The sequence below is a fragment of the Macrobrachium rosenbergii genome, chromosome 55 (genome assembly GCF_040412425.1).
Source record: "Macrobrachium rosenbergii isolate ZJJX-2024 chromosome 55, ASM4041242v1, whole genome shotgun sequence".
Taxonomy (NCBI): domain Eukaryota; kingdom Metazoa; phylum Arthropoda; class Malacostraca; order Decapoda; family Palaemonidae; genus Macrobrachium; species Macrobrachium rosenbergii.
Window position 1 is genome coordinate 70,201,329 of NC_089795.1, and position 13,510 is coordinate 70,214,838.

Genomic DNA, 13,510 nt, shown 5'->3' on the forward strand with positions numbered 1-13,510 from the left:
GCATCCTCTAATTTATCATATGCCAGGTTGTAAAGTACCATGTGCTCAGTTGTAAGTGCAATCTAGGCTTTGTAACTCTAGTCTTTTATTATCGGAAACTTGTCTCATGAGAACCCCATCAATCATATCATACCTATATTACTATAAGGTGGGATTCAGAATTGCTTAACCTTTTTATGTTTTAAATACAGCATGTCAAATGTTACAATGCAAATTTCATCTCTTTGATATTCTGATGTTGCTAAATGGTGTAATTTCTAGGAAAAAAAATTAGTCATGTAATATATATTTTTGAAGTGAATCTTACTTCTCTGTTATGATTGGCGTATTTCCTGCATCAGGCAGGTGGACAGTAGTGTGTGAAAACTAAGACATTTAACAGGTCGTTTAGTTTGAACCATCAATTGACCTATCCGTTTCGGGTGAATTGCTGGTTCGGGCATCTATTTTTTCCATCATTGGCCTGCAAGGATGTATTGGAGTGTTGTTGACATTCCTTGCTGATTCTTGTTTGGTTTGATATTAATGACAAAACGTAGGATATGTAAGGTAAGATAGTGTAACGCACTTTAGCTTATGACAGTCTTGAAATGTGCATAAGTGTAGGAACAAGGATTGTTTATTTTTACTGGCTGGATAGATGATGTTATGAATACTTATTTGAAGTATAAAGAGAGGTGAAAAGCTGACAAGAATATGAAAAGACAAGAAAGGAATTCTTCTAAAGCAAGGATAGGAAATAACGATTAAAGTAAGTTTTCACAATCCGTCATAGTAGCTCTTCTCCTTCCTCCGGTGTACCTAGTAAGCCTCCTCTAGAGGTTTTTCTTCACCGCTTAAAGCTCCCTGTATTGTTTAGGATATGAGGTTTGGAAAATTATCTTCTGATGTAGCAAGTCTTAGGACTACGTTAGAAAAGTTTTGGAGTCTACCACCGCTACACTTGCTTTGGTATATCCATACATGCATATTTAATTAACTTACCTTTTTTTATTTTTCTTTGTGAAAAAAGATTTATTTTTAATTTCCAAAAAGTAAAGAAGTTTATGTTCTTGGCTAATTTTGATATATTGTCCCTCAGTAAAGTACAGATTTGGCTTTAAAATTAGACTGAAACCAGTGTTTTGTCATGAAATAGATATTTAGAGCAAGCAGTAAAAGAATAGTAATTGTAAGCTAATAGGCAGTAAGCCAGAATAGAATATGTTTTCCTCTACTACAGACAAGTTTTGAACCCACCAAAAAATCTCAACAAAATGGCAAGTTACTCAGAGGTATAAATAACAAAGACTGTAGGCAACAGCTTACAGTATTAGTAACCAAACTAAATTCAAGTATTAGGAATGGAACTGAAAAGGTTCATCACCAGCCAGTGTGGGAACTTTTTCATTTTGGGACTAATGTTATGAATAGTCAAAATGTTATGAATAGTCAACTAGTAGCTAGTTCAAGAATTGACATCCTCATATGAGTTTGACGAAGAAGACTTTTTCTTGTGGCTCTGGCCACTGCAAAGAGGGTAAGGAGCTTTACGCTATCGACAAAAGGATCGGCTTTTCTCAGGGAGATGCAGTTTGCTCCCTCTCCTTAGGTTTTTTAGCAAAGAACAAGAGCCCTTCACAACCTTGGCCTCGTTCTTTCACCAATAAAAGCTTATCTGACATTTTAGGGACGTAAGAGGAGGAAACAGTGCTGTGCCCGGTGAGAGCCCTCAGGTACTACCTACACTGAACCGAGAAAATTAGAGGACAGTTTCTGAATTTGTGGTGTTCAGTTAAAAATCCCTCTAGACCCTTGTCAAAGAACACCATTTCCTTCTTCTTGAGGGATCCCATTATGAAATCACACTCCCAGGTAGCAGAGAATGACTTAAACGTCATGAAAGTTAAGGCACACAATATAAGGGCAGTCACTACACTGGTAGCTTTCAAGCACAACCTTTCCCTCTCATCTATTCTACAGGCAACGTACTGGAGAAGGAAATCGGTGTTTGGAATGCATTATCAGCGGGACGTCGAAACTATATAAGAGACCTGAAGTACCTTGGGGCGTGTCTGTAGCTGGCGTAGTGTTGGGTGAGGAAGTGTAGGAAGTATCCTTTCCTACTTTACTGTCTCTTCGCCTTGAACATGACATCGATTCCTTGGGAAGCCAGGAGGGTACAGTATACTTGGAGTGCCCACCAGTTTTAGTGTTGGGTAATGGTCATGTTTTTTAATTATAGGGTATAGGTGATGTTGTTTGGTTTTAGTTGTATAGCAGTACTGTACCCTGGGCAGGGGCAGATGTCTGAGCTTTGTTGGCCTTCGGTAATGACCTTCACCACAAAGTTCCTTCTGTATACTTTGTCAGCCTTCGGAGAACCCCTTCGCTGCAGAGTATCCCACTTCAGTAGAGGCGATCCTGGCTATACCGCCACATCACTACAGGTTGAGATGAGTGCCAACCAGAGGCAGTATCTACCTACAGCAGCTCTCTCACCAAATAAGGAAACACCAAGCATTCTCTCAATGCTAGCTTATATTTTTTCCCTCAAGTTCATTAACTTATCATGTGTTGGGGTATTATATTGTTGTCCATGATTCCCCACTGCCCTTCAATGTAGAATCAGCCAAGTAATTACTGGGTGAGTTACTTATATAAAAATGAATATAAAAATGACATTTTTATGATAAAATAAAGTTTTGTATATACTAACCCAGTAATTACGGATGGAGCCCACTCTCCTCCCCATGCATGGACATTTTAGCATAAACAAATTGAGCTATTGGCTGTGTTGTTCCTTTATCTTACCCTGAAAGTGGGCGGGGTCGTGTCACCTACACAAACAAAAGAATCGCTACCGTGGAATTCAAAATTCAAGCTGCCGTTTGAGTAGAAACTCTTAGCTAATTAATTACTGGGTAAACATATGTAAAACTTTATTTTATCATAAAAATGTCATTTTCTAATTTGTCTGACATACTGCTCAATGTGTTGAAGACACTAACACATGGAATTATGTTCTCATATCAGCCATTGTACTTAACCTAAATAGATTCTCATTTGGAATCCATTTACATTGTACTTGCTTTTATAGGGATCAAGAATTGAAGTGAGAGTGTGAAGTTACTACAGTCAAGTGCTTTGCTATTTTTCAGATTTTGAATAATGTTTTGTTCTGTGTAGCCTATGCATTTTTTACTGTAATTTTGATTTTTAGTTTCTTGTTATTGCATATTCATTACAGCTTAACTGGACTTCGTAGCATTGAGGATAGATGCTATACATACTTACGATCTCAATATCTATGGCTTTCTCTGTTTAGCCTCACCAGATGTACATGAAAATGTAGGTCCAATGTGGCAGGCAGACCCAGGAATCTCCTGACTTGGAACTGTAGGCGTCACTCAAGGGTCTTTGCAGCGTCCCTTCAGCCCCTAGCTGCAACCCCTATATCGTTCCTTTTGTTTTACCTCCGTTCATTTTTTCTTTCTTCCATCTGACTTTCCAACCTCTCTTGACAGTTGTTTCATAGTACAGCTGCAAGGTTTTCCTCCTGTTACACCTTTCATACCTTCTTACTGTCAATTTCCATTTCACCGCTAAATGACCTCGTAGGTCCCAGTGCTTGGCCTTTGGCCTAAATTCTATATTCTGTTCCATCCTGTCTTGGAAACAACTCCATAAGCAGTTGGACTTTAACGGATTCAAGAGGAATTTGGACACCCATTGTTTTCATGGCTGGAGGTTATCCAACAAGCAGAACCAGTTCTATTGAAGGTGCCAATTGAAGGGTTCTAGGTAATTTGACTCGGTAATTTGACTGCATTTTGACTCATTATTTTGACTCCTAGTAATTTGACTCGGTCATTTTGATTCCCAGTACTTTCACTCAATTTTTTTCTTTTTCGTTGAATATACTTTTAATCTTTCTTGTTTAGTTCAAAAATAAAGTTTTTTTTAAGAAAAAACAAAGTTGATACATATTAACTAAAATGAAAGAAAAACGAATAATACTAAAAGCCATGTTAACATCTTTTATTAATACAAAGCATGCATGTAATATCTAAAATGGATAAAAATGTAATCATACCAAAGTATGAGATAAACTTTGCTTGACGCCAGTTCTTACATTCTGACACTTTTTCATACATTGAGGGCATAAGAGCCATTTCATTTTCATCAAGCTTTTCACAAAGAGACGAAATTAATGAAGAGAAGATTCCTGGCAGGCAGATGCCCAGATTTTAGTTCAGCTAAGTTTCGACTTTCCGGTTTAGAAGCACACTGAACTGATGATGTTCACCGAGCGTTCTTGGTGTATCATAATGTTCATCATGCGTAAAGTGTGGACTCGAGCTTTGCAGGACTTGATTTCACATTTCCAGTGCTGAAGTCTTGGATCCGTCACCCATTTAGTTTATGTTCTCATATATATACAGTAGTTCATGTTATCCAAGTTTCTTTCCTCCCAGGTGCTATTAAAAACATAAGGCATGGTAGACCGATATTTCTTTTAAAAGTAATAAACAAAGAAGTAAGATGTTGATGTGGACTGTAAACCTTTGAAGAGTCGAAATACAAACTACAAAGTGGTAGAGATAGTTTCAGTTAGTCTCCATAGGCGATAATTTTAGTCAACTGCCTGGCGTGCATGTAAACTAAGTAATTCTGTGCTTTAAAATTATGTGCCTGCTTGTTTCTGTTGTAAATTTTTGTTTTGTTTTCTTCTTCTTTTATCTATTTGCTTTTTGAAATGGTAAATGATGATGATTCTAAATGAGAGAATTATAGAACCTTTTTCTGATAGTGGGAGTGAAATTACTGGGAGTCAGATTGACCGGGAGTCTGGGAAGCAAAATACCGGAGTAAAAATACGGGAGTTAATTTTTGAACTAAAAAGAAAGATTAAAAGTTGTATATTCAACGAAAAAGAAAGGAAAAAAGTGGGGTGAAATTACCGGGAATCAAAATGACTGGAGTCAAATTTGAGTCAAAATACCGGAGTCAAAATACCGGGAGTCAAAATACCGGATGGAGTCAAATTACAGCCACCAATTGAAGGGGTATTGATCTGGAAATCTCTGCTGTATCCTTAATTGTTGATTTCTTCCACTTATGGAGACAGAAGTTGTCTGTCTCTGCCAGCAAGGAGAACAGATCTGCTCTCTTGCAAGTTTTAGAACTTCACAGGCTTAGTATGGGATTTTTAGGGGAGGTTCCTGAGTTGTTCAAACCACCTAAAATCTCATCCATGTTGTGAAGAGTCACTTCAGAATCTTCTTTTGGTGAAGCTCAAACTGATAATGGGCTGTCTACTTAATTTAAATCTTCAAGACAGGTCAGCAAGATTGTGCTATGTGTAGGAGGACTGCTCATGATAGAAGTTGGCCATCAGTGGGATGATCTTTACTCCTGTCTTCTTAGTCAAGAAAGAAATACTGGTAACTAGTAGCCAGGACTATTCTGTGACACCTTTTACCATTTTGCTATTCTAGTAAGGGCTGTCAGGCTTTATCTGTAATGGGCCAGTGACGTAAGGGGTAACACTTCCAGTGTTTTCATCATATGATATTTTGCAGAAATTGCTTCATTTAGCTTAGGTATCTAAGGTATGATATATAGAATGATAGAGGGGCTCCCCCAGCAATGGGGGAAAACTTATTAGAGAAAATTACTCAAGAATTCTCTTGCTTGCTGAAGCAGTGTAACTCTTGACTGACATCATCATGCAGGTATGAATCCTCATTAGAAGTTTGTATTTATGGAATTTCAAAATTATTCAGACTTTTGTAAATGTTACTGTTGCATAGTTTAGAAATCTTATAATATTTTTTATTGTCTTTTGATATAATTATTTTAATTTTAGATGATGGAGAATCTGGTGACTCGGACAGTAGTGATAGCACCCCAGGGGCTAAGACATGTGCCATTTGCTTGGGGCGTATGCGAGGAGAAGTGGGATCTCCAGACGCGTGTGAACATACCTTTTGTAAATTTTGCCTGCTGGAATGGGCAAAGGTAATGTTAGCAGTCAGCTTTTCTTTTGATCATGAGACCATTTTACTTTTTTTTGTTGATGGCTTTCAACAGCTTCTACAGGTCCTCCTCCTGGAGGTGGTGTTGGCATGCTGTAATGTTTTCCGCTTATCTCATGTTATGGAAGTTGATTGCATTATGCAAATTTTGATAAATAATGGATATTCCAGTAAACCAGTCAATAAAGAAATATATTTTGCTGTGAATTAGTGGTATAATAACTGAACAGCCACAATAAGACCTAGCAGAAACTGCACTGCAAGGTGAGGATGCATTTCAGCTGCGTAGAACATGAGTGTGCCATAAAGAGCATCATCACCACAACACACAACATCTTTACCATGATCAACATGCAGTTGGAATGTGTCCTACACTACCAAAAGAGTTGCACCAAAAATCTTATCGTGAAAAACAACCCAGCCTCACCATCGAGAGAAGCCCTGAAACAGACTAATGTGGTATACCAATTCAAATACTGTACTGAGTCAGTGGATGTCCCTACTCATATATTGATATGACCACTATGAAATTGGCCAAGAGGATCTCCTGCCACACTCAAGTAGGCACCATTAAAAACTGCATGAAAGAGATGCACCTCATTGATTATGTGAGGAGTGTAATAGTGAGGAATACAGAAATAAATGGAAAAACCCTGGACCTGGAGCACCTACAGTTGCTAGGGGGTTGCTCTTAATATAGCAAGAAAAGTCATTCCTAAATACCACACAGGAAAAGTTCCTCCTATTATCCATGAATTAAACAGACCTGTGCCAGAAAACAGCCGTAACACCGCAAGAGATGGCATTGCTGAGTGAAAACTATACCAATGCGGCCAAGACACTGAGAGCCTTCCTTCGGTCAATCAGAATCGATACCGGCAAATGACTCAACACACCAGTTTGAAGAGAGACCATCAGCATTAAAATTTTGGCTTACAAATAATGTACAGTTGCTCCCAGGTTTAGCTAAGTTTTGTAGTATTGCTATATGATGTTGGTGATTAATTTAAATTTTGAGCTCCATTGCTATTGGTCAGCCCACAGTGCTAAGTGAACTGGTTCATTTAAGGGTCACTGGGTTTGTGAATCATGTAATGGGAATTCACCTGAGTTGTCAGTAATGAATGTGGAAGGTCTTACTTAATATAATCAGTGCTGTGTTCATTTACTTTTAAGATTCCAGCATTCAACCTTTATTTGCATTCTTGTGTGGCTGTAAAACTAGTATGGAACATGAAAATTATAAGTGAACGTATTTTGAAATTTTGATTTGTCTGCTGTTTTTTTAAATTTAAACTATTTTTAGCGTGTTTATATTGTTTTCACTTCTTTGTCTAGTTATGCTATATAATAATGGTGATGATAATAGTAGTAATAGTAGTAGTGCTAGACTATTTTATCAAATATAGTTTCAAAGTTGGGAGACATAACCTTAAATTATATTCCTGATGGTCATTAATGCAAGGTAACTCATGAATAATTCAAGTACGTAGCCTATTTCAAGTAAGATTTTATACTTTAGATATTGAATATGTTTTGTCCTGTGATTGATTAGACTATAAAATAGTCTTGTTTTGATATATGCATTTTTAGCAATACAGTTCTTCGTCAATAAGAAAAAATTCTGATAGCCTGCTTAATTATAAATCAATTTCCAGAACAATGCCACTTGTCCGCAAGACCGTATACCATTTACCTCGGTATTGGTCCGAAAAGTGTTAGGTGGCCCTATCAGCAAAGAAGTTCCAATTCCAAAAGGCCCAGCACCAGATGTGTATGAATTTGTTGAAACAGAAAACCCAACTTATTGTGAAGTAAGTTTTTCTTTATAAAACTTTCTTTTTTTTTTTTTGAGATTTTTGTTTAGTATACTCTGCCATATGTTCCATTTATCCAAGTCTTTATGATATTAATCTGTAAGGGATTATTTTACAAAACTTGTTAATGGTAATGTATTACACAGCATGCTAAGGATAATGTTAAATTTATCAATATCATGGAATGTTTTGTTTTCTGTGTATGATGCTTTATGGAGATACTGCAGAATTCTGTTTTCTCATACCAAAACAAAATATTTGAAAGAAAATATTTATTTTAAGGTAAACTGTAGAGAAGTAATGTTTTACTTGTTAGTTGTTTACCTTGCAATCTATTGATATGTACTGTGTAGAGAAAAGAGTGTTCAAGCAGGTATTCAAGCAGTTATATATTGAGATAGAGTATACTAATCTATTAAAGGAGGAGGGTCGTAAAATTTCATCAGTATTATATTGTATGGTATTTATAAAGATTTATAGGACCGTTCGGCCACATCTGAAAAGTGCATTTATTTTCCCTAGAATATTGGTCATTTTGAAGTTAGTCTTTAATTTTGCAGTATATCTGTACAAAAAACAAAAAACTTATTTTACCTCTGCCTTTTCACATACATTTTAGCTTAGTTAAGTTATCTTTTATATTCATAACTAACTCATCCTTGCACAGTATACTGTGAGCATTGCTAAAGGATCTTTTCACTGTACCTTTAAGGCCAACTATATTGCTCACTGTCATTTGCTTATCAGCTGTTCACTTTGATCTCTTTCCACCTTGCTGTCCTATCTCTTTAACCTTGTCTTGCCCCAGCTTTCGCCACTCAGTTGCAAATAAATCCTGTGGGCCATTCATTTGAGGGTTGAGGTGTGACACTGTTGTCTGGTCGAACTCCCTAATAATCATTAATGATTATGATCTCTATCCTTTTTTACTAAGGCATTGATATTTTTTAGAAAATGTGTAAAAAATGGAAAATGTAACGTAAAAGTTAATATTAATAAAAAGTACCACCATTACATAATTGTAACTTGAAAGGTGAACGATTGTGTAAATACAGATCTGGAATTGCAGTACTGTATAAGTAATGCATAAGAAAGAGCAGTATTGCAGAACACAACTGGGTTGTAATCTAGGATTGTAATTGATTATTTCTTTGATTGGTCAAAATGAATTTGATATGAATCCATGAAATTCTGTTTAAATTGCTCAGTGAAGTAAATTGGCTCTGCAATATGATTTAAGTTTACTGTATCAACTTGTTGCTCAGTATTGTTCATGCACAAATGATGCCCTTTTGATAAAGCGCTGGGATTGTCATCTGCAGAGGAACCATGAAAGTAGTAAAATTCAGGAATTATCTCTACAAATTATGGTTTGATGAGTAAGATGGGCCACCTTCATTCAGAGTATGTGAATTTGCTGGTCATTCTTATCACAGTTGTTCAGCTATTCAAGAGGTTTTCCCTGCCATTAATTGATTGTAATTGACTCACTATCATAATGGCATGATTCCATGTACAATATTCCATAAGTGAAAGTAAAGCATTAACAACATTGTTATGCTTTTCATATACTGTATTTACTTGGATGTACAGTAATACCTCACCTAATTTCATTAATTTGTTCCAAGCCAAGCTACTTACATTGAATAATCCTTTTAAAAATAACCCAGACATGTCTTGTAAGCTTAAGTAGGTAGAACTACTGCAATCTGTTACATTTTTGCTAGGCTGTATTGTACACATTTGTGGAAGCAATTCATTGTGTAGCTATGTATCTGAAACTAAATGATAAATAAACTAATATTTTAAATTGTATGATAAATACAGTCAAACCTTGACTTAAGAGTGAGCCAACGGGAGTTTTCCGAGATACGAGCTGGTGCTCAAGGGATTTTTTGCTAAGAAGTGAGCCAAAATTTGAGGTATGGGCCAGCGAGCCTGGGAGACGCGATCTCCCAATGCGTCCACTATTGCCAGCGCCGAGATGCCTAGCCGAGCGGTCTCGTTCAGTTCATGTGGTTACGTTGCTGTGCGAGCATCTTCGCAGCATCTCGTAGCATTTCTCACTATTTTTTCTCGCTGTGCACCTATATTTTGGAACATTTCTTAGTTTTCACCATGGGACCTAAGAAAGCGAGTGTTTTCACCATGGGACCTAAGAAAGTGAGAGTTAAGAAGACCAGTGCTGAGAGGGAGAAAAATCTTATTACTAAATATGAAGCGTGAAATCTTAGAAAAAACAACAAAAATTGGTGTGTTTTTAGGGGGTGGGGCGGGTGGGAGCTGGAACAGATTGATAGTATTTCCATTTATTTTAATGGGGAAATTTGAATTGATTAATGAGCAAATTGAATTACGAGCTAACTTGTCTTTTTTTTTTTTTTTTTAGGTTTGTAATCAGTGTAATCGAGAAGATCGTTTACTGCTGTGTGATGGGTGTGATCTAGGCTATCATTTAGAATGCCTAAATCCTCCTCTTACACAAGTTCCTGTGGAGGAGTGGTTTTGTCCTGTTTGTGTTGCAGTTGATGTTCCTGAAACAGTAAGTACTTTGCTATAACTTAAATAAGGCAAAAAAGTAGAATTTTACTAATGATACTACAGTAAACCCCCTGTATTCGCCTTCTTACAATTGGCGGATTTCTCTATGGAACATATATACACATTAATCGCAAAAAATTCGCCCATTCACATTATTTTTCACTGAGAAATATTCACTAATTACTGTATTTTCATATAATTTTCATGACTAAATGTACTTTTTGTGATAAAAGTACAGGTTGACCATCACTAATCCGGCATCATTGGGACCTGGAGGGTGCCGGATTAGCCATTTATTAGGCTGAATACGAAACCCAGTAGCTCAGCACCTCATCTTAGAATTAAAAATATCCCATAAGTCAGTACAAGTTGGTTAATAAAAGAAAGACAATTATCAAATACAGGTAAGTGCTCAGGAGTTCACGATAGTTCGACTTACGATATTTCGAGTTTCGATGGGGTTAGCAATTAATACCCGTCTACGAAAATATTTAGGAAATATTTTTAGATTTCACGAGCAGCGGAGAGACCAACTTGCAATAGACCAACTTCTTTTCCTCCATCTCTTTATTCCATCTGCTAGTTAAAAAGTAAAAGGAGAATGATAAAGTATTGTTAGTAACGTTATACTCTTGCGCGTAAATCGCATTACAGCTATAAACAACCAAAAGGGAAACTGTTGTTTTGCTAATAATCGTATCGGATAACAACTGTTTTGCTTGTATTTCAACCATCGTACAAGTAATACACAATTACTGAATTAGTTATGTTACAAATGACGTTAAGTACTGTACAATAGGACTGATATATTTTATATACCCTTATTCGCTTTGGAGAAAAGATCGGCGAGGAAATATACTGCTACAGTAACTTTAAGCTGCAAGTTGTAGCTGAAGCTGAAAACAATGTTCAAGCTGCTAATGACTATAAATTATGGGTGCGCCGGCAACATGGATGAAACTCAACCGTAAATAAAACTGCAGAAGCGTATTTTAATCAAAACTACTGGGCATGAAAGAATACAAATTACTACTGTTTTCCGCGATAAAAGATAAATCGTAAAAAACTCGTATTATGATGAAATCAAGAAAATAGCAAGCGGAATCTTGATTTTTTTACAAAACAAACATACCCCCACAGCGGCCAGCTCACGATTCCATGAATGTCATATATTAACAAAAAAATAGCTGAATTAATTTCCACAAGAGACGTATTTTAGTTAGTTATATTTCGACTTAAAACACTTTGTATAACGAAAAATATCCTTGTCCCAAATAAATAAAGTATCCATATTCATTTACGCTAACTAGAAGCAAGAAAAGCGCTTTGAACTTAGTTAAATGCGGTGTGAAATAAACACCCGATACTGATTCCCAAAAACAAAACATTGATAGCAATTTATAATACAAAAGCAAATGAGAATATCACGAAATTGGAAAACGATGTAGTAAAGCATAACTTTTAAAGATCTATGAAAAGATGCACATTCGTTATGTTGATGTTTGTATATACTGTTAATATGTGAATAAAGTTCAGTATAATGTAGGCTAGGCCGGATTTGTTGATGTAGCACACTCGCCACCAAATTGGCGGCTGGGCGGCGAGTTAGAGCAGCGACCCGGGAAATTTGAAAATCATTGCGAAATCATTAGAAATTACTCTAGCCGAAAATTTGTGCCGGATTACTGATTGTTCCGGACTACTGATTGCCGGATTAGTGATGGTCAACCTGTATTAAAATATTCAGGTACCCAGGTAGTGCTCGAGTTACAATAATTCGCCTTACGATAATTTGATTTTGTAAGGGAGTAAGCAATTAATACTGATATGACAATATTTAGAAAACATTTCTAAATTTTTAACAGTCGCGAGCAGCAGTGTACAATCAGGCAGTGAGAGAGACCAAATTACAATAGACCAACTTCTTTTCCTACATCTTTTATCCATATTCTAGTTAGAAAGTAAAGAGGGAATGATAAAAGTATTGTTAATGCACGTTATACTCTTGCGTAAATGCATTTTGCAGCCATAAACAACCAAATGAGAAACTGTTGTTTTGCTTATAACCAAATCGGATAACAACAGCTGTTTTGCTTGTATATCAACCATCGTACAATACTAAACAATTACCTTGGTTATGTTACAAGTGATGTTAAGTAGAATGGGACTGATATATTTCAAAATAAACTTACCGTGTAATCGGTTTCCAAACGAAAACATTGATCGCTGTGGTCGCAGTTTATAACACAAAAGCAATGTAAGAATATATACAATATTATTGGATACAGTGAAGTAAAGCATAACATTTTAAAGGATCCATGGAAATGGAAAAAATGCATATTTGTTATGTTGATGTTTGCATAATATGACATTAATTTGTGAACATAGAGTACAGTATAATGTAGGCTAGGCTACTGTATATTTATATGATACACCATAGTGTAGGCTAAGCTAATTCTTTTTTGTTATTTAATTTCTGTTTGCATTGAATGAACCTCCAGAATTAGCTGATATTAATAATTACCATACCGTATATGTATAGGTATACTTTATAGTGTAGGCTAGCTTTACCATTTATGTATACAGTACATGGTAATGAATACCCTAATTGCCAAGCTAGAGCTATATTCGAATATGTTTTTCCAACAAATTATGGGGTTTTTGGAACCTAACCCCATCGTAAGTAATAATGCCGTGTATAAGCATTTTTAGAGGTTTTGTGTGTTTGAACTATCAAAATAGGCAGTTCTAAGTGTTTTTAGAAGGGTTTTAATATTCATGGATTTTAGCTATTCGCTGGGGGGCTGTGGTATGCATCCCCTGCGAGTGTGGGGGTTTTACTGTAAAAACTTATGTAAACATTTTGTAGGTTAGAACCATTCTTACACGGGAATTGAAAGTGCCAGGAGAAGAATTATTATCAATGATGAGTTATTTTCCAAAGCCAAGTATTGTAATGACATAAGGACACTGACAGAAAGGTTAGTCTTGAAAACAGACTTGGTTTGAATTGTTTAGATCTCTACCTTGTTGAAAATACATGCTGTAGTTCACGGAATTGTTAGAAATGATAAGCGCTTTTCAGGAGTCTATCCTGAGATCTAGTGGAGACTCACCCTTTAAGTTACATCA

At 36.2% G+C, this 13,510-nt stretch overlaps 1 protein-coding gene across 3 annotated transcripts in view; it reads left to right on the forward strand.

Moving 5' to 3' along the window:
• Positions 1-13,510, forward strand: part of LOC136835386 (protein split ends-like) — a 66,739-nt gene that overhangs the window by 11,868 nt on the left and 41,361 nt on the right. For all 3 annotated transcript variants that reach the window (XM_067098871.1, XM_067098872.1, XM_067098873.1), the window contains exons 3-5: positions 5,852-6,003; positions 7,679-7,834; positions 10,227-10,379. In XM_067098871.1, coding sequence (XP_066954972.1) covers positions 5,852-6,003; positions 7,679-7,834; positions 10,227-10,379 — 461 coding nt within the window. The remainder of the gene's footprint in view (positions 1-5,851; positions 6,004-7,678; positions 7,835-10,226; positions 10,380-13,510) is intronic.